Source organism: Ammospiza nelsoni, chromosome 3, assembly GCF_027579445.1.
Source record: "Ammospiza nelsoni isolate bAmmNel1 chromosome 3, bAmmNel1.pri, whole genome shotgun sequence".
Classification (NCBI taxonomy): domain Eukaryota; kingdom Metazoa; phylum Chordata; class Aves; order Passeriformes; family Passerellidae; genus Ammospiza; species Ammospiza nelsoni.
The window spans coordinates 64,108,605-64,130,716 of record NC_080635.1 but is presented as its reverse complement, the minus strand read 5'-3'; the positions used below and the strand labels follow the sequence as shown (position 1 = coordinate 64,130,716).

The window sequence follows — 22,112 nt, the reverse complement described above, 5'->3', positions numbered from 1 at the left end:
TTTATTGATAAGCCTCCAAAAGAAAACTAGGTTTTCTTAACTTCATACATGCAACACAAAAGCCACATTCCCCAGCTCTGGAAGTGGATCAAAGGTTTTTTCCAGAGTAATCTGGCCACTTGTACAAGGAGCTGAATCCATAGACAGAGCAGTCTGCCCATTTTCTGAATTCAGCAATTTGTTCTTTGCTACAGGACTCAGGAACTTTGTTACAGGACTGTAGAAGCGGTGTTCAGGTGTTTTACCTGAATTCAAACAGGTGTGATCCAGTGAGGTGGCAGCAGTTGATGAGGCAAGAATGCAGTTCCAGGTGCAAAGCACGTTCATGTTTACTGGGACATGGTTGCCAAGGGCATAGGACTGTCAAAGAACTTCACCCAGGGGGTTACAGGTGACCTCCTGAAAGAGCCAGGGACTCACAGGTGTGCTCTGCAGCACTGTTGGTTCTTCTCAGAACCTGACAGTGCTACAAAGCATCCCCAGAAGAGAGGATGAGAAGGTTACACAAACCCTTGCAATAGCCACATCCGGCAGCACCATGAGACATCAAAAGTCATGGGACATCTTCATCCAAATTTATTTATTAATAAGGTAACAACATATTCCAAATTATTACAAGCCTTTACTAATCTTTCCATTACTGTCTCAAGTTTGACTTGACATGTCAGATTTTTTGCAGTAAATGTCAGTGTTCAGGTGCAGAATTAAAATAAAAGCTTAGAGAATAGCAACAGGAAGTCACAGTTACAAACACCACAGAAAGGGATGAGCATGACATCTGCTGCAGGCTCCAGGGTCACTCCCAGTCAGGCGGCTCTAGGCTCAAGTTGTAGCAAGTAACAGAGAAATTATGCAGCTTATAACTTCAGTTACAAAGCAGCAAGCACAAAAGCATTTTAAGATTTCGTAACTGCACAGGAACTATGCCTAGATTTAGACTTTCTAGGCTCAAGTCCATCTCTGGCAATGGACAACAAGCAAAATACCTAATACAGTAAAAGATTTCAAGATTCAGAGCCCCAAATATTTTAAGAAACCCTTCAGTTGAAGCCTCAGTAAATGCAACCCTCCTTTAGTTATTGTAACTTCAGTGCTTCTTTTTCTCCGCATTTTTTTTTAATCACAATACTCAATTCCTCTAAAGGGCTTACAAGCTTTTACCACTCGGCTCCTTGCAAACTTCATGATTGTAGTTTAGCCAAGAAAGTGGCACACAAAACAGCAATAAATTACAGCACAGCTATGCTACGTAAACTACTTAAAAAACCAATAATACTATGTAGATGCACATTGTAAACAGGTGCCTTAAAAACATGCTTCTGATACCAGGGTATTCTCCCCAGGGTGCCTGTCCTGTGTGCAGTGGGGCACACTGGACTGGCTCCTCTGCAGCTCCAGGTGCAAGTTTTCCCCCTCACATCTGTGCTGAAGCTACCACTGCCCTCGGCATGGGAAAAGTCAGGCTGGTAGTGTCTAAGTGCTGCAAGACATCCAGTGAACCCACAGCGCTCCTTTGAGTCTAACAACACTTACTCAAGGCTTACTTGGGAATCAAGGCAACAGGGATCATCAAAGGCAGACCCTCTTCACTTGTAAAGCCTGACCTAGCACTGTTTAATTACCCTTATTAACACTTGCACTTCTTTTCCTACAACCATTTAATGCAATTGAGGGGAAGAAAACATACTTCCCAAAGCTCTCGATCTTACATCTTGTGCTCCCAAAGCACTCAAAGGAGGAGTAATCCTCTGAAAACCATCGTTACAGCAATTACCACTGAGCTGAGCTAGAAAAAGTCATTTACTGAAATGACAAGACATGATTCAAGGTAATCATGCAGGACAAAGCAGGGAATACTACCTGGACAGCACACACACATGTATTTACACCCGCACTACTAGCTGGAATACTGTTTGTTTCAGGGACGCGTGGTGCTAGCACAGCCTCCTCCAGAGCAGCACAGCTCAGTCAAAGTCGCGGTTGGTGAGAACCAGCGGAGCCACCAGAGTCCACACGTACAGCACGATGCCAATCCAGCTGGAAGAGATCTTCACCCACACCGACGGCCACTTGCTGGTCATTGTCTCGTAGGAAGAATCCGGGCTGTGAACCAAGGAAAAGACAAAGGATCATTTGCAATTTTTTTCAATATAACATACTTGTGTTCTAAGCTACCCTTCAACACTGTTTTCACAGGAGATCATTCTCAATTCACACACCAAAGGACCCTTTTCCCAGGCAGTTCACACCAGTCTGTACAAGAACACAACTTGTATGTAGGTGTCACAGGAGGTGGAAAAACAACCACAGCACAAAAAATACTCAGTATGAGAAGCTGCCAAAAAGCAGAAATAATTACAAGGAATCTCTAACAAATCTGCAGAAAGGCAGTAAATCAATAGCACTTTGAGACAAAGAGAATGTATTTTGCCTTGCCAAAGGACACCACTGTCGCAATACGACATGAACAACACTCACACACTGATATGTCCAAGGCAAAAAAAGAGTGCATTTCCCGACCTTGTTATTTACAGAATTCCAAAAGTGACCATGGATTGGAGGATGAAATTGCCACCTCTCCAACCATACTGGTCAAACCAACAGTCCATCAATTCTCTCCTCCTCCAGAAAGGAATGCAAAACAATCATTATTTACAAGAAACTCCATGACAAAAATGTAAACATCAGAAGGCTTAGAAGAACTTTAGAAGAACAGGGCAACACACCACCTAGAGAAATTGATCATCTTGATGTCATATTGGACCCAAGTAGGGCCACAAATCAATTTCACAGCAGGACTATCTATTAAGAGTTATTTCTGAAGGAAGTAGCTTTTAGTGTTGCTTTTTCAATACAAATTGTTCTTTGCCATGTAACTAGAGACCATAAGCTGTATTTTTTATTCTGATCTGATCTAGCTGTTAGCAACAGTTCACACACAGGAGGACTATTTTATTGTTAGGATTTTTTCCAAGGATCAGACAACATAATTTCCTTCCACCAAGCCCCATCAGAGAATGGCTGTGTTTGGAAGAGACTACTGAAGGTTCTCAAGTCCATCTCCACTGTTCCAGTGGGGACACCTAAATCCAGCTGCCTCAGACAGCTTTGGAGTGCCTCCAAAAATGGAAATTCCACAACTTCCCCTGGCAACCTGCACCAGTGCTCAGTCACCCTAGCAATGGAAAAATGTTTCCTGATGTTCAGTGGGAACCACATATGTCTCAGTTTGTGCCTTTTGCCTCTGGCCGTGTCACTGGGCACCACTGAGAAGTCCTGGCTCCATCCTCTTTGCACACCTCCTTCAGGTGTTTCTACACATTGGTGAGACACCCCTTGGGCCTTCTCTTCTCCAAGCTGACCAGTCCCAGCTCTCTCAGCTTCTCCTCATATCACATATGCTCTAGTCCCTTAATCAACTTTGTGGCCCTTTGCTGGACCCTCTCCCTTGTCTCTCTCATATTGGGAAGCCCCAGAACTGGAGGAGATGGGAAGAAACACCTTCCCCTTGACCTGTTGATATAACATGTCCTTTTTCTAGCTCTCTGTACTAGACATGGGCCTAGTGTTTACTAATTTTTAATTGTTATATAATTTAAGACTTTATCCCGTTCACTTTAGCAGGATGCATTTCAGCAGTTCAGTGAAAAACAGGAATCATCCTAGAAAATATGGCAGGCACTTGTGAACAAGGTTGGCTACAGTTTTCAGATACACTTCCCTTGAGAAGGCTCACTCAAGACTGACATTCCAGAGCATGCAACTTGTGCCTCCTTTTCCAGCAAGAGACAGCCTCTTGTATGCTCATTATCAGCACAACATCTAATCAAAGATAAATACCTGTACCAGTTGGTAAGTGTCATCATGATATACAGTGATGCCAGGAAAAGCATGAAGTGGAAGAAGGAGTAACTGTAAGTAACTCCATCCCTCTCATTATCTATAGCTCGGTGAACATCATCTCCATCATCAAGGGAGCCATCACTCCTGGGCATTCCATCCTCTATCAGCGTTGACTCATCGCTGGTCAGCATCAGCTTGTTAACCTGGCTGTTGTTGGATGTCCGGATGCTGGATATGACAGGAAAGGACATGGTACAGATACCCAAATAAATACAATTTCATATCCAACAATAAGAAGTGATACAAATGAATGTATTTTTTTAAAGGAATCTCACCTTGAATAGAGAACACACAGCAGAAACAAAACCAGTCCTACAATCCCTTGCGCGTCCCACCACTGCACTACCTGACCTTGGGTTGGAATGGTGGTGCTGTTGTAACCAATGATGCTCAGCAGACTGGGGTTACAGCGCCTGTCTGTGAGGGAAATTGCATTAGAACTTACATAAAACAAGAACAGGACAAATATTTAATAGCACATTTCCATGCTGAATGCACAGAAATAGAAAGGAACGTCGTGACTGTGACAGTCTTTAAGTGAAATTTGAATTTAATTTTAGCCTACTGAATCTCTCTAGAGCAGGGAAATGACAGTATATGGCATAAAAATCTATGTCTTTGGGCAGATAAAAGGATTCTGAACTTATGTAAGATATGCATCAACTGCTTTACTATTCCATCGGACATAATTAGATGCAACAAAACAGAAATTTCTGTATAATAAGCTTCAGAAATTCTACTGCTAGAAAACAGGTTTGACAAACATATTCTATAGATGGGGTAGTCATCCCAGAAATGGAAAACAATGCCAGTAAGTCAGTTTTTTATTATGAGTGGTTCCCAACCCACAGCATCCACAGGTAACACTGATGAAGCAGCTGAAAGTAGTAGACAATCTTATTTTCCCATAATCACTGCCTGAATTAGATGACTCATGTATTCCATGACACAGAAGCACAGAAGACTGTCCACAGCTAAGACAAAAGGGTCAGAGACCCAATTAAAACCACTAAAATCAATATCTGGTGATTTATTTTAATCATCATAATTTCTGCACTGGTAGAGAGATGAAACTCCTAGACTCCTCAGGGGAGTTGCACTGATCTGCAAAATCTAAGCTTTAGAATACTGCAGTTCTGCCAGTAAAGAGCAGAAGTTACATGCCATACAAGCAGGGGGAAAAGACACAATCTTAGCATGCTAGTTGCAGGGCGGGGGGAGCTCAGAGATGTGTGGGCAAGGCCATGTTGCTATTTTACACATCCCACATTGTTGCTGGGAGTGTGGCTTGAGGGGAGGAAAAGGTGAGCACCTCCCAGAAGAAGTGGCACTCTGCTTCCCTCTCCCCCTCAAGGGAACTTGTCTGGGCAGACCCTGCCCTCCCTCCCTGCTGCCCTATCCCTTCCTATCCCTCAGGAGAGTGGGCTCCTAGCAGTACATGTAGCTGAGCCCTACCATATGCACATTCTGTTACCCTGCTCTAATGCTGCCCTGCAAGAAGTGGAAGTACAATTTATTGCTGAACTGGTTACCCAAAATGTTACTACCCAAAGTGTAGTAAAATTGTTACTACACTTACCTGGCTCATTGGTCATGGCTGACCAAGTCAAATACATTGTGTAAATTGTGATCACCGAAGACTGCAGCAAACCAGATCTTGGCTGAGATTCCTAGACAAAGGAGTCACAGAACAGGTAAGTTAGGCAATCAAAAGTTGCAGGCACAATTATATTGTGATAATACAGGAGGTAAATGAATTAAAATCGTACCTGAATCCTTGGCAGAATTGACATTACAGAAGCACCAATACACAGGAGCATATTAACACTGATGAATGTCTTGTTTTCAGAACAACCTTCTGGATGAGTGTAATAAACATAAAACAAGACAATAGCTACCAGAGACAGCAAATAGTTGACAGCTGTAGCTGAGAGGAGAGCTGTGAAGAAACAAAACCATAGTTAAACTGGTTAATAACAAAGACTACTATGATTGGAATAAATACTGCATGATTATCAAGTGTGGGATACAATATACAACAAGAATTCTGAGTACTGAAATGTAAAAGAAGTTCTCAAATAGCCCGTGAAGAAACAATACATTGGAATCCTGAGGCCATGCTTGATTCTCCAGTGCCCTAACAGCAACCAGGAAGAGCAAGGAGAATAAAGGAACATAGATAGCTGTACTGGACACACTTTGGCTAACAGCTTAAAAATGAAACTGAAGAAATACTTCAGCTTCAGAGGCGAACACAAAATCTCATTTCCAAATTACATCTTAGAAAAAACACTAAATAGAGAAGCAGCCAGTGAATTAACACAGGCCATACTGTCTTCTGAAACACCTAAATTATAAAATCTCAAACACTTTATTAAAATAACATTTCTCCAGTGAGATGACTTTACTCTCCTTCACTACCTTGACCTTTCACTCAGCGTATACCTCCAAAGAATGATTAACTGGCAACCAGAAAAAACAATTGTTTGAGATGATTCCACTCAACATGATGCACTAGCAGGTTACTTTGTTTTTAATCAGCACTGAAGAGCTAGCAAAAGCTACGACTAAAAAAAAAAAAAAAAACAAAAACCCCCAAAACAAACAAACAAACAACCCAAAACCAAAGAACCCCAACAAAAAACCCCCAAACTGACCCAAAAAACAAAACAAGAAAAACCCTAAAAGCTGCAGCTGCCACTTTTCTGATACCATGATGCACAGAAAGCTCCACCTGAACATGAGGAAGATCTTTACTTTGTGTATGACTGCACCCTGGAATAGACTGCCCAGAGAGGTTGTAGAGTCTCCCTCACTGGAGATATTCAAGAACCATCTGGACACAATCCTGTGCCATGTGTGCTCCAGATGACCCTGCTTGAGCTGGGAGGCTGCATCAGATGAGCTGCTGTGCTCCCTTCCAGCCTCACCCATTCTGTGATTCTGTGAAACTCATGCCTTGCACCCAGGGAACAGATCTTATTACTCAGAGGCTGCTGCATCTTCCCCTGCTTCCCCTTATTTAACCTGACAACAGAATGACATCAATGGAGCTGAACTACACATCTGAGAAAATGACACTCCTGCATGAAGCAGCCCTTTCTGCATTGGTAAAATGAACTATTCAGTAAGTAACTTATTTAACACAATGCACATTAAATTAAAGTTAAAACTTGACTGTAATATAGTCCCTCCATACCTGCATACCAGCATCTTGAGTTTCCTTCCTCCATTTTTTCAACCCAAGATTCATTCCAGGAATGGGCAAAGTCAATAAGCAAGACCAGCTGAATAAGAATAAAGCAGAATGCTCCAGCCATACCTACATAGAACCACACTAGAAGAGAAGTAAAACAAAATCAGTTAAGAACCATAGGTTTACCCCCCATCACAGTGTCCCTAAACACATAGAAGCACTACAGTTACACAGCTACAATTAAAACTGTATGACATCAGCATGCACTTACTTTATTTAAAACTAAGTATGATTGCACCATGATACAGAGGAAGACAACATTCCCTCACCAGTTGTAAATGGTCCCTCTGGGATGAAGAAAGCTCCAACACTAATTGCAAGCGCTGTCGCAAATTTAAAGAACCAGAATCTAAAGGGAAATAAAAGAAAATAAGGCAACTGTTAGGTCTGGTCTAATTCATATATAAAATACACATCTTTAAGAGTTGGTTTGTTTTTTTTTTTAATTTGCTCATTCTTAACTTGCCTCACTTGAAGCAGGATAAATATTTTATCTGCCCAAGATTTTTGCTCTGTAAAAAATTATGCTTAACCTGTGTTAGACTGACACAGAGTTTGACACATTTCCCAGATGTATCTTGAGAGTTCCAAATCAGGCCAATTGTGAGCTGCTTTTTTTCTTCCTAAGAATGTTTTAAACCAGAGCAGTGAGATTGTTGGTTTGTCTGCATATCAGAAAAATGGGTTAAAAAATCTCTTTGTACTTTTAATATCAAAGATCACATTGATGCCTACAATGACATCAAATATTATGCTGGAGCTCCCTACCAGTCCTGGTTCACTTCCTACATGAGAGAAATATACAAACGTCTAGATTCTTCCCATCCAACTTCAGATTCTTTAGGCCTACTGAGCTGATGAGGATTTACCACAAAAACAAAAGCAAATCATTTATCCTGCACAGAAAAGACACAATCAAGTTCCAAGTCCCTACTTCAGGGCAGTATCATTGGAATTTTTCTTCCAGTAAAAGACATGAACTCACAGACCATCAAAAGAGATCAGATGTTTCCAGAAAGCATACATGGGAATATCCTTCAAAGATACAACAACTCACCCCAAACACTAACTGTATAAATATACCCTGCATAGAGAACTTCAAACTGTTATGCTAACAAAACTGTAAGGAGGTAAAGACTATTTTTTCTGATCCCAGTGACAGGCAGTTCCAAAAACAGGCATGATGCCATCTACATGCACTTCAAAACTGAATATAACACCAGAAAGATATGTACCACACCCCCACAATGTCAACCACTTGTCAGTTTTTCAAGTTTTCTATCCCTTCCCATTTATTCCCATACTTTAGCAAGTTTAATCTCTCCTGCTGGCTGTTACAATCAAGTGATGGATACCAGAAGAACAAATTCCAGTTGTGTGGAGAGGAATTATGTGAGATGACAGGAGTGTAGAATACAGAACAAAATGGACTAACTCCCTGGGATGCAGAGAGGTGACAAAATCCAGTCTGAAAGTTGAATTAAGTTGTAACATTTACAGTGCAATACAAACCCCACTAAAAGTAGTTTTAGAATCCACTTTTTTAATCAATGTCATTCTCAATTAGAGAGAAACAGAAATGGGTTCAAGTTTATATATACTTAATCTCTAATTCTATACTTTTCTGATGGATCTTACTGCTCTACCCCATTCTACAACTGAAAACAACAGTCATCTGAAATAACACCTAAAGCTGCTGTGCATTCTGTACAAGCTAGCAATTATCTTGTGGATATAATTAATTTTTTTCTATTGCCATCATAAACCTGAGACAAGAAACCACTCTGACTGCCATTAAAAAAGCAGAGAAGGTGAACATTGGCACCAGATTGTATTATTGAGCTTAACTTGCATGCAAGCATGAAAAAGTTAATACACCTATATGCAAAACCCTAATATTCTGAATATTTCAAATCACTGACAAAAAGATTACATCTCAAAATATTACTGAACATACAGACAATTTCAAAAATTAAAAGCCATAATGCTTTTCATAAAGCTCACTGTAATGCATATTATTGAAGCAACGAGTTATTACAGAAGTATTGAAAGTAATGTTATTTAAATATTTTACCAGCAACAGTTAAATTTTTCCTTTTATCCTAGTGCTGATGTTAGATTGGCTAAGAAGAGCACACTGCTATGGGTTGCATAAACAGTACCTAAATTTGTATTGGAGAGCACAACTCCAAATAAGGTTATCAAGAAGATCCCAAACACTTTAGAAAAAATTTAGGTAAAAAACATTCCTCATTATGGGAAATCACCATGTGCCTTTTTCTGAAAAAGAACAAAAAAACAACAGAGCTCTGATACAGAATGTAGCTGAACCACTTTCTTTTTGCTCAACAAGCATGTTCTCCTGAACAAAGCAGGGTGGAGGGAAAGGCTGAACTGAGTTACTCTTGCTAACATATCTTAATATGTACTCTCTTTTTCTTTTCCAAAAAAACCCAAAAGTAAACAAAGCAATATTCTGCTCAGTCTTAATTATTTTCCCCTACAGAAATAATTTGAAGCTTTTTCTCTTTTTATGTTAGACACGTTTAATCCTACTATACTGAATACAAAATAAAATTCTTGGCTTAGCTGTTCGTAGCTTCTGTTAAATACAGTCACCTCTAAAAAGCAGTAGTCTAAGCAAACACTGTGACCACCAAGATTAGGCACCATAAATGGTTTTAGGCTTTTTAGCATCATGTCCTCTCACAAATATTTACATTTCCTTGGTTCAAGGAGCTTCATTACACATAGGCAGAACTTGGATGAAAACTACTGCTTGTGTCAATACACAAGCTGAAATGCCACTATATTCTTCCATCTGATAACCTTAACTAAAATGAAATACAAATGAAAAGTCACTGGGAAGCTCAGAAACTAGATACATAACTCTTTTCGTTTTGCAGAGGGGCAACTGAGAAGATAGCAGAAAGAGAAAAGATATGTTTTATACATCTACATCCATATATATGTGTAACTACTATGACCTTTAAAACAAAACTGTTCAGAAACGAAAAAAAGTTCTTACAAACTTCAAAGTTAAGAGGAACATAATTCAGATGAGGCTCCTAAATATTTTTATTTCTTGAAAAACTCTCTGTGGAATGAAACAAAAATTAATCACTAACTCATCTCAGCACTCATTTCTGCATCTTACCCATTGTGCACCGCTGCTCTGGGGTCATTGCTGCTCTTCACTTTGATCATCAGCAAGGAGAAGAGCAGGAAGAACATGGCCATGCCAAAGCACACGCGGTACACGGCCTTGTAGCCAACCAGCACATCACAGTTCACGTGGCCCTGCACACCAGGAATACTTGTTCCCAACCCTCCGTCACAAAATCCAGGAATCTGTGATAAATACAAGACACATCAGTCATCATTAAAAGACTTCCTGTCAGTAAATGAATATTAATACATTTCCAATACTCAATTTATTACTATTGTAACATTATGTAACTATAAACACTTTTAGAAAATATGATATTGAAGGACTGCATCATAAGCTACAGTCCAACTAGAATATCAAACACATGCAAGGAAAAAAAAAACTGCATAGGCGGGATAAAATGAAATAAATCTTTCCATGAAATAGTTTGGGTTGGAGAAGACCTTTAAAGCTCACCTAGACTAAGCCCTCTGCCATGGGCAAGGACATCTTCAATTACATCAAGTTGCTTGAGGCCCCATCCCACCTGACCTTGAATGTTTCCATGAGTGGGACAGGGATCTTATTAACAGGTTTTTTATGTTATTAGCAATTTCAGAACTTCTCAAAGAAATGCAGTTTTCCCTTGCTGATCTGAATCAAGAGATAATTAAAGATCTGTGAACTTGTAAATTTGACTTGACAGTTACTATCAGGCTTATGACATAGCTAGGAGGTGGCAGCCTAGTTACATCTCTTTAAAACAGACACAGCCTTTCCCAAGAAAAGTACCCTCACTATCAATTAGGTGTGTCTGCAATTTCCATATGAAACAGCTGAGAACATTCTCTCCAGTCACTACCAGGACATGAGCAATATCTTTCAGAAGTCAAATCATACTCCAGAAGGCTGTAATTTTCTTTCCTAGGTAACTTAACTTGGCTCTCACTGAAGCTCTAAAGTGGTAACTACACCAACCTACAATACACATTTACAGATGAATAATTTGGGGGAAAAACCATGAAAATCATGCCTAACCAAAGCTACTATCTACTGAAAAAAACTTAAGACTGCAAAACAGAACTGAAGTACATGCAACCCAAGTTCAGTGAACCTGTAAGCTCTACTGTAATTCACATTACCATTCTCCAGTTTTATATTGCACCTTCATATAGCTAATAAACTGTAAGATGCTACAAACACTTCCTAATTCCCTATGTGGAAAACAGGCTACTATGATGAGTGAAAAATACTTTTGTTACACACTGCAGAATTTAAAATAGAATTTTAACTAGCACAGCATGACAAAACTAGAAGACATCTTAGAGTGTGGTTGTTTTTTTTTAATCACAACCACAATAAAAATCAATTAAGTGCCATAAATACAAGCATCTCAATAATACTTAATTTGAAAGTACACATACATAAATTTTCTTGTTTGATACAAAATCTTTTCTGCTCTGGAGAAGAAGAGGCTTTACCTCAAAAGAGTGCTTTTCACCTACAGAGGGATCTTCCCACAACATCTCTGACTCACAAACAAATTAATGGTGACTGTGAAGCACAGCTGGTAGCAAAATGACATATTTCCAAATAAAACCCATGCTTTTCAAGATGTCAATTACTATTATTTGTAAGATTTGTTCTCCCAAAAATGCTAGCAATAAATAACCTGACCTTCTTCAGCTGCTCTTCCATGCCAGGTATTAGCATCACACAGGCAACGCTGACGCCGAGAAGTAAAAAGAAGGCATAAATCAGCCGAGTTATGGTGGAGTTGTTTCCGCTGGGGCAGCATCGGCACAGCAGGCACGGGGCACTTCCACACAAGCATGGTATCTGACAAAAAGACAGAACATGAATTATTTAAAAAGCTTAGGATTACTATATTACTAGATTTCAATATTTAATCAAGCTGTGCAGATCATCAGATATGATGGAAAATTACTCATCCTGTGCATGCCACCATTGGTGCAGACTAAGTCACTGCTACATGCCACACTGCCACCAAACAACAGCGCTTCCCAATGCGCCGCTGCACGGTGAAATTAGTGATTTCTAATACTTCTCAATAGTTGCAAGTAATCATTTAGCCATTCAGAAGAAACAAAGACTGGATTCAGGCTCATTTGTTCTCTTGAATTTTATTTCATTTCAGCCAAATGACATGCAAGGAATGCTTTTGTTAGCAACTACATCCTCCCTTCCACAGCTGCAGAGATTAAACAAACACACCACAGGAAAAAGATATGAGCACAACTGTTACGTAGGTACACTCTCAGCACCTGGCACAGTTGGGATAAATTCCTCATTGGGGCCATAAATATTTCCAAAACACAAAAAAAACAGGTGATAGAGCCTAAATCTTAGGTTGCAAACTATTTCATATTAGCAGTTACTCACATATCACGTGATTCTGTTAGTCTGCAAAATTAACTTATGCAATGTAAAAGTTACAAACAGTAAGAACAGAGCAAATATGCAGAACATGTGTTATTGATACCAAATATCAACAGCAGAAGTTGATATTTGCTATCAATACTGTATGATATTGATACCAATATCATGGTATCATGGGGAATGCTGTACAGTTGTAATACTACAAGGGGGAAAAACCAAACAGGACAAAATTTACCTGTATTTAATTCTCACATAGAAAATTGCGGGAGGAAAAAAAGGGAGCTATTTCACCAGGAGAGGGTTGGGAAGCAGGGAACAATTCTCTGCCACGTGCAGTGTGACAATTTGGGAAGTAAAAGAAAGGCAAGGTCCCACAAGCAAACATTAGCCAAAGGAGGAAAGGTACAGTCAAAATGTGTGATCACTGCCCTTCTCTAAACTACAAGAAACCATGACACACAAAGATACAGAACAGAGTTAAAACCCAGCTTCTCCCCCAGCACACATACAGGGACAACTCCACCATGGGACAAAATCCACAGTTGTCCATCACTGTGTGAGACACACACTCACCTAAGGACAGGAGTAGTTAGAAGGCCACATGACCAGGACATTCCAGTCACCCAGTAGGACAGGCATGTGTCAGAAGGGGTTCTCAGCAGTTTAATCATATGACAACCAAAAATGCAAGCAGTCCGCTGCTACCGGAAGAGCCCCAGGGGTTGCCGGGAAAAGCAGACAGGCTGCCACAACACTCCTGAGAAACCCTCCGGACAAGGCCGATTATCATTCCTACAGTTTCAACCAGACTCACACACTGAACCCACAAACTTCATCTTTTAAATAACTTCCCTGTATTCTTTTTGGCACATGTTCCGTCCCAAGGAGCCAACATCTTCACTTCACTACGATACAGAATCATCTTTAAGGTGGCAAACTTCACCATTACATGTGTCTGCTAAACCACTGAAACTAGGCAGATTCTCATTAAAAGTATTTCAGGATGTAATAGTTATTATATTGCCCCTTTTTACCTTCTCCTCCACTCAGTGCAGCACAAATAATATGAATGCATTGATTATAGGAGGTTTCATCTCAATATAATAATGAAATTATTTACACTGAGAGCAACCAGTCCCTGCAACAACCTCCCCAAGGATATGGTAAGAGTCTCCACCACTGGAGGTGTTCAGGATGCAACTGGACAGAGTACCAGATCATCCCACTCAGGCCCTCTTCTTCATAAAAGATGGAGTAGGTGTCTCGGGCTTTTGTGGTCGAGAGGACTCTTGAGGTATTAGAAAGTCTTTTTTTCTAGCCCCATGACTGAAGAAGAAGTCGAGATTCACTGGTTCTGCTTTCCAAGGTTGTTTATTTTATCTATTACATTCTTTCTCTGACCTGCTGAGATTTGTCTGGCAGGTTGGTTTGTGGCACACTGACTGACTTTGGGGTGGTGTTGACTTTTTATACTAAGAACTACGTGTACTTTATTTACAATAATTTTCCAATACCTTTTACTTATGTTAGGCAGTCTGTCTCTAAACCAATCGAAAAATGTCACCATCACAGCAGAAGATGGAGGACAAGAAGGAGGAGAGGAGATGCTCAGATTCTTTTATTTTGCTTCTTGAACCCCCCTTTTAAAATCTCAAAATTCTACTTTGTAAGCAGGAAACGTATGGCAAATATTGTCTGCAAATGCATCAGAATTTTACAGTACTACTGTCTTACACTATTTCCTACACACACAAATAACCTTTCCAGTGAAAAATATCTCAGTTCTCTGTTCATAAAATTACTTTCTTGAACTAATTCTGTCTGCATTAGTATTTCTAAACATACTTTTGAATAAAAGGTTGAGTTTGGCAGAATAGAATATATGATTAGGCTCAACTGCTGCAGAAAACACGGGGACAGAAGCACTGGTTACAAAAACTCACTTCTGTAAGGCATCCCAGTGTTTGTTAGATACCTAAATAATTCAAGCAACTTGCTCCTTGCCTCAGTGGAAGCACAAGCATGAATGCTTCTACAGACAGGAGAGACTTGCAGTAGCTGGAATGAAGATGATTGTCTCCACCTCACTGGAGCAATGTGCCTCAAGAGAGGCCGTATACCTCACTGGAGTGTCTGAGCTCCAACACCAGCTTTTAAAATGTTTTGCCCCTAAACAGCTCATGCATATCCATCTCTGAACAAGAGACACCTGTTGATACATGATACTATTTATACAAGCTGGCTTCTTACACAAGGAATCACGTTACAGTCCAATTCTCTCTTTGGCAAAAGAGAATAAAACGCACACCATTCCAACAAAATAGCAGTATACTATCAGCAAAACTACTTGTTACAGACTTCACAAAGAACAGGAACCAAGGAACATTCAGCCCATGGAATTCAGCTTATCAGCAGAGGAGACAAGGTGAGTTTGTGCCACTTTCTTCCTAAATTTAAAGCACACCTCCCACAAAAATTTCAGCAAAAAAATAATACCAACAAAAACTACTCACCCTGACCTGCAAGATACTACCATGGAGATCAAAGCTCAACTCCCCAATGTGACTCAGCTTAGTGACAGATACAGACAAAAAGTTATTCCACAAGTACTTTTTCATTTGCTTCTGTAAGGAAGCTTAGACAAAAGTTACTCAGACACAGCTGAATAAAATCTATTGCCTTCCAGAAACTTTACTTACCTACCAACTCATATCCCTTTATATTTTTGAGGAAAAATAAGCAGCTCAATGGTGCTTACTAAGGCAAAATAATAAAAGACAAACCCACACACCTATTCTGGGAGCAGCCAGCAGGGCTTACAAGTTAATTCATGCCTGCGCAAAGAGTCATTTCATTCCCCAGGGCAGTGGAAGTTGCATGAGGAACACGTAACAAGATGTATACTGAAGGAGAGAGAAGGAGACAGAAAACCCCACAAAATCATGAAAGGACAAATTTTACTGCCCTTGATGCACACAGAACAAGTTTTTAATATTAAACATAATCTTCCTACTGGCATAATGACTAAATGATTATATATTGAATTATTTGCAAAAACACTAAACCCCTGATGGGCCTAGCCAGGGTTTAGCTACATTATCCCTACTCTTAAGCTTACAGACACTGAATTAATCAAGATCTTTGCCTTGACAGAGAATATTAAAAGAGCAAAAGAGCAGCTCAGTTGTTTCAGAGAAGAGAACAATAGAGGCAAGACACAGCAGAGGGAAAACAGCGCTGCCTTATCAAGCCTGGCTGTCAGGAGCAGAAGACTTTTGCTGAGATGACTCTGCTCTTATGGCTTTGGCCTCAACCTCATCTCTGACAGGCTCCCCCTGCTCTTAAAAATGCTACCGTGAAGCACTGCCTGATCAGCACAGGGGAGTGCAGAGCAGTCACACACAGCAGCAGCACAGCACAAAAGCACAGAAGACACAAGCACGGCAGGAGGCTGAGCAGAGAGGCTCTGCACAGCACACCGCGCGGCCCTGCCGAGGAGCGGCAGTGACAGCAGCGTCCCCAGGGGCAGGGGAGCTTTGTGGCCCTGCGGACAAGCAGCAGTGACAGCAGCATCCCCAGGGGCACGGGAGCTTTGTGGCCCTGCGGAGGGGCAGCAGTGACAGCAGCGTCCCCAGGGGCAGGGGAGCTTTGTGGCCCTGCGGAGGAGCGGCAGCGAAAGCAGCGTCCCCAGGGGCAGGGGAGCTTTGTGGCCCTGCGGACAAGCAGCAGTGACAGCAGCATCCCCAGGGGCACGGGAGCTTTGTGGCCCTGCGGAGGGGCAGCAGTGACAGCAGCGTCCCCAGGGGCAGGGGAGCTTTGTGGCCCTGCGGAGGGGCAGCAGTGACAGCAGCGTCCCCAGGGGCAGGGGAGCTTTGTGGCCCTGCGGAGGGGCAGCAGTGACAGCAGCGTCCCCAGGGGCAGGGGAGCTTTGTGGCCCTGCGGAGGGGCAGCAGTGACAGCAGCGTCCCCAGGGGCAGGGCAGCTTTGCTGGCAGTGCCACAGTCCGCACCACACCAACCCCACTGCACCTGGTCCTGCGGCTCCCTCACCCTCACTGGGTGCTTCCTCCTCAGAGCCACAGACTGAGTTTGGACTGACATATCCCTAGAGAGCAGCGTGGACAGATTCCTCCTGCTCAGAACTGCTGTACAGGCTCTAAGTGCTGATTAGCTGTGGTTTTAAATGTGGAAAGAAAATGATCCCTTTAAAGCCATCAGGGGAAAGAGAAAAATAATACCAACAAAAACTACCCATCCTGATTTGTTTGAGCATTTCAAAGGAAGGGACAGGGGTTAACTACTCACAGTAAATCTGATTTAAGATTATGATCTCATGGAAATCATTTTATCTAACAGGCTGAACTTCTCTGCAGAAAAACAATCAAGAACAAGTAGATAGGGGTTCTTCAAACACTACAAACACCAACCAGTTGTCAGAAAGCCTGTTTATGAACTTGAAAACACAGTATATATTAACTCAAGCATTTGAAATAAAGCCTATAGTTACAATGTCATGAAGTATTTAACAATAATTTAAGATAATACTGTTAACTATATCCAGTTAGTAATTCAAACCTAAGTGGCTAAACCATTAAGTAGTATGCAAAATGTTTATGAGAGCAAAATGAGCCCTGACAGTAATTAGTAAAAAGGATATTATCAGTGTTCTAGTTGATTATTTACAGGCATATCAGCCTGGAAGTTAATTTATGCATATTTCCTAATTCTATGATAATTTCGTATAATTTGTACGTGAGATTAAGGGATTATGGATCATGTCTCTTAATTAAAGGTCACTCTGTACTAGAAGAGCCACAACCCATACATTCAGATGTACGAGCCTGGATAAATATGAGGTCTTGTTATATCACTAGAAGTGTGTGCATGAACGCTTTAATAATAGGTAATGTAATTTGATTCATGCATGGTACAATTATTTTTGGTATTAAAAATTCAGATTTTCACAATCCCACTGACATTCTTACTGCAAACATCTAAAAACTCACAAACCACTTGACTGTGTCAATATAGACAAGGACAAGACTTGGAAAGACATATCACTTATTGATATAAAAGCAGTGTCTCAGCTGAAGACTCTTTACCAACTTCTTCGCTTTCCTTCATCGTGCCAAGAGTCTTAATGCCATCTCAATCTACTGTTTCCCATGAACAAACATCACCTGACTGACGTGGTGACACATTACCACGGATTACTGTGCCGCCAGGAAAGGATGGCTCGGCGAGACAAAGACGCTACAAAGGGTGGAGCTGCTACAGACAAAGCCGTAAGAAAGAGGCATTAAATACAAATATTAGAATCGGGAAAACGTGCGGGTTTTGATTTTCCCGAAAGAAAGGCTGAGTTCAAAGCATTTGACCGGACTCTTTGGAGATTCGGGGAGGTGATTTCAGCGGACACCGCGGCACCACCCGCACAGCAACGCGGATTGAGCGGCGCCCAGCAGCTCGGCAGGCCGGCCTGTCGGGGTTAAGGACGCAGCTCCCCACAGCGCCGGCCAAACGGCTCCGACGGATCCCTGCGGATCCCGGGAGCAGCCCGAGAGGGAACACGGCCGGGCCCGCCCCCTCCCGCGGCGGGGAGAGAGCCCTGCCCGGCGGAGCGGGGGCCGCGGCCACTGGGGCGGACCGAGCTCGGACGGGGCCAGGCAGGGGCCGGGCAGGGGCCCGCAGCCTCCCCGTGCCGCAGGAGCAGGAGGGAAGGCAGCGCCGCAGCCGCCCTGGGTGACACAGCCGCGGGGAGGCCACGGGCGAGGCCCGGGTGCGGAGGGGGGGAAGCGCCGGCTGCCGGCTCCGAGCCTGCGGCTTGCAGGGAAAGGCAGGGAGAGACCCCCGCGCCGCCCGCGTCCACCTTACCCAGCTCGCCATGGAGCAGAGGCCCAGGACGCTGCCCATGGTCCCCGGTGGGCTCGGGCTCGGGCTCCTCCAAGATGGAAGCGGCGGCCGCGGCTCCCGACGCCGTTGTTTACTGCTGCCAGCGGCGCTTCCGGCCGCTGACGGCGCGGGCACGTCACTGCCGGCCTGGCGCGGGAACGCGCACGCAGGGCTTCTGTGGGGCCGGGGGGTTCTTGGGGCTCGCGGCTCCGTACGCCTCAGGCCTAATGATCACAGAATCACGAGGTTGGAAGAGACGTCTATGATCATCAAGTCCAACCTATGCCCTAACACCTCAACCAGACTATAGCACCTAGTGCCATGTCCAGTCTTTTTTTAAACGCGTCCAGAGATGGTGCTCTACCACCTCTCGGGAAAGAAGAGCATTCCAGTACTTTATTCTCCTTTCGGTGAAAAATTTCTTCCTAATGTCCGACCTATACCTTCCCTGATGTAGCTTTGAGAGAGAGACTGTGTCCTCTTGTTCTGTCAGTGATCAGGAAAGGAGATCCAGTCAGGGCAACAGCAGCAGCCAGCATCCTTCAGTCAAGGGAGCTGAAGCCTAAAGCTTGTTAGTTGTCAGCTGTGGATGCAGCAAATCAAGGTGTAGTAAACTGGATGTAGTAAAGCAAAACGTTGTATGTCAGTAAAACAGATAGCCAAGGACACCTAGGAGCTAGCGAACTTTGAGGATGTCATAAATCAAGGTGTTGATGCATGTCTATGGATACATTATTAACTTGGCAAAATATTTAATGTCCATGCGTCCTATAGCTGAACTATGTCCATTATAATACTAATAGTCACACAGGTCACAGAGACCCCTGGCCAGGTGCAGACCCTCACCCTCTGTGTGCACAGATGTTAGCTGGGGTTATGTAGACTGTAAGGAAATTACCAACTAATCACAGTAGATGAGCACAGCCCCAAAAAAGGGGAAAGGCCCACAAAAAAAGAAAATAGTCCTGGAAGAAAAAGTAGGGCCTGAAAATCTTTTAAAAACAATCAATCAAGGACCAGAAAATTTAGGTTATATATTTAATAATACAAACATTATAATATATACTTATATTTATTAAAAATATTTAACAATAAGGGTATTATAATACCAAGGATACTGTCTCAGTACAACCCTTTCATTTGTAAAAAATCTTAAGATCAAAACTAGACACTTAAGGATACATAAAGAAATTGGGTTTTAAAAATAAAATACTTAGAAGTATACATTGTTTTGCAATTTAAGAACATTTTTGTCTCTTACAATTTTCCCTTCTTACTAACATGCAGTCATTACACTACTACATACTGGCTCAGATTTGATTTATCTGTGGATGTTGCTAAATCTGTCACTTTCAATTGATTTTAAAGGCAATCCTATTTTCAAAATCAAACATGAAAAGGCTGAGAAGGAAGTTTTGCAGGCTGAAGGTTGAAGGCTGCAATTGTCTAGTGAGAAAAAGTGTGAATAATTAATAAAATTGTTATAGCTATTTGTTTGAAAGGTAAGTACACAGAATCAGTGGACATTGAAAAATTTTGGAGTACCTTTAGTTCAGCCAGTAGATCCAGAACAGTAATTCCTAATGTTCACTTTTGTTTGTGCACTGATTTGAGCCAGCGAGGTGTGCTGTGCTCATCTCCCACATAACACCACCGCAGTAGCCACAAGGTGCTGGAGGCGCAGCATCAGCTCACAGCCAACATTGCAGCTTGCTTCATGTGATGAATGCATAATCTCCATTTCCCTCTCCTTTGTGGAACCTTTAATCTTCTTCAAAGATGAGTTTTCATTAGCTACTGATTTTTTTCCGCTTCAGTATTCCCATAATTTTCACAGTGTACTCTTTTTCCTTACAAGAATTTCTGATAGCCATGGCAGCCTATTTCTCTCCATACCAACCTGATCTCATTTTTTTGTTCCAAATACTAAATCCAATCATTGTTCTCTGATTCAGTCATTACTTCTGCTATCTTATTTGGAGTATCCACTGTGGAAAGATACTGAAGCATTATGTACGCTTCACTGAACCACATTCTGCTCCTCCTTCAATACACATATTTTCTAAGACATTGTAAAAGAGAAAAGATCTGCTATAGGAATTTCTCTCCTGGAATTGTATTCCATTTTCAAGCCCTACAGTTGCCTGACAGCATTAAATTATATTGTGAAATACCAGTTTTACTTGATTGGAAGGGGGGTGGAATTCATCATACCCAGATGGCTTCCCAGTGTGGTACCTTGATTCCCTGTAACCCTTTTGAGTTTGAATATGATAATCATAGTTGTCCATCATTTGACTATCTCTCTGATTATTTCCTTTTAGAAAATACCAGGACTCAAATAGCAGAAAAGGTTTTTGGTTTTTTTCTTGTTTGTATTTGGGAGCTTCTTACTAAAACCTGCCTGTTTGTCAGGTGTTTGTTGGAAAATGATAATTTTTCCAAACTAGAGACCACCTTTCAGTTTCATGGTCTGCACAAGCAACCGTGATCAGCTCCTTCAGTGCACCCCAGATTTGCAGGGAGCCCAGAGCTGCCTTGTGGAGGATCCCAAACACAGCCACACAAGATTTAACCTCCAGCAGAAAAACCCTGGTAACCATTTTGTCCCCCGAGTCTGTGTCCCCAGACCACTGAGAGGAAGGGTGAGCTCCACAGGGCAAGATTCCCTACTTAAACAGGTTTATGCTTCGGGCAAGGCATCACTCACACAAATAGAACATGTAAGGGAATAAAAATGCAAGTAAAACACGGCTGTGCTGTACAAAGCTCATCTCTGTGCGTAGCATTTGGAGGAAGCAAAGTGTTCAGCCTTGGAAACGGAAGGAGAAAAGCCAGGGTGGCTTTTGTTCTCGCGGAGCGACAGCCGAAGATCCTTTCCCCTAGAGGGCAGTGCAACTTAAAGAATTGAAATCTCTCCTGGCAGCGCTCAAGTGGAAATCGGCAATGAGAAGATGTGTTTTTATCTCAACAATGTTCACAGAAAAATACTCTACGAGGGTGTATTTTCTGGAATGAATCTGTACACTCAGTACGATTCTACATTTCACTTAATTTATGTCATTTTTAAGGGAAATCTACAAAACTCACCCCTTTTTTCCCCTCTTGATCCTCTAAATGAAAAGTAATATTGAAATAATGTCTGTGACAATAGATTGTAATACCCAGGTTTTGATCTCTATTGTGAGAGAGAAGTGGAACACGAAAGAATAAAATTCTTATTTCTGATAGACTATGCAAGGACTTGTAATAGAACTATCAGAAAGTTAATGGAATTCAGAGACTATATTATTCAAGGACTGACCTAGATATAAATCTAATAGATTCAAATAGATAGGAGTATAGAATAAATGTTCCTCTTATCTCCCTCTTACAACTCTGTGGATTTTGTAATTTTTTTCTTCTAATACCTGTTTATGTAGATCAAAATCAAACAATGCAATGGATTTAAATGGTAAAGCATTATCAGGTATGCTTCTAAAATGATGTTTTATCATCCTGAAAAATACATCAC

The 22,112-nt window shown here is 41.7% G+C and overlaps 1 protein-coding gene across 1 annotated transcript; it reads right to left on the bottom strand.

Annotated features, from left to right (window-relative positions):
- Positions 1-565: 565 nt before the first annotated feature.
- On the bottom strand, positions 566-18,728 carry SERINC1 (serine incorporator 1). Its single transcript, XM_059467533.1, has 10 exons — positions 18,581-18,728; positions 11,985-12,146; positions 10,317-10,510; positions 7,429-7,508; positions 7,103-7,240; positions 5,673-5,842; positions 5,483-5,573; positions 4,179-4,320; positions 3,841-4,071; positions 566-2,103 (listed from the first exon to the last, which is right to left on the bottom strand). Exons 1-10 carry the CDS (start codon positions 18,617-18,619, stop codon positions 1,965-1,967), a joined length of 1,386 nt encoding a protein of 461 aa, XP_059323516.1. The 5' UTR covers positions 18,620-18,728; the 3' UTR covers positions 566-1,964.
- Between the last annotated feature and the right edge of the window lie 3,384 nt (positions 18,729-22,112).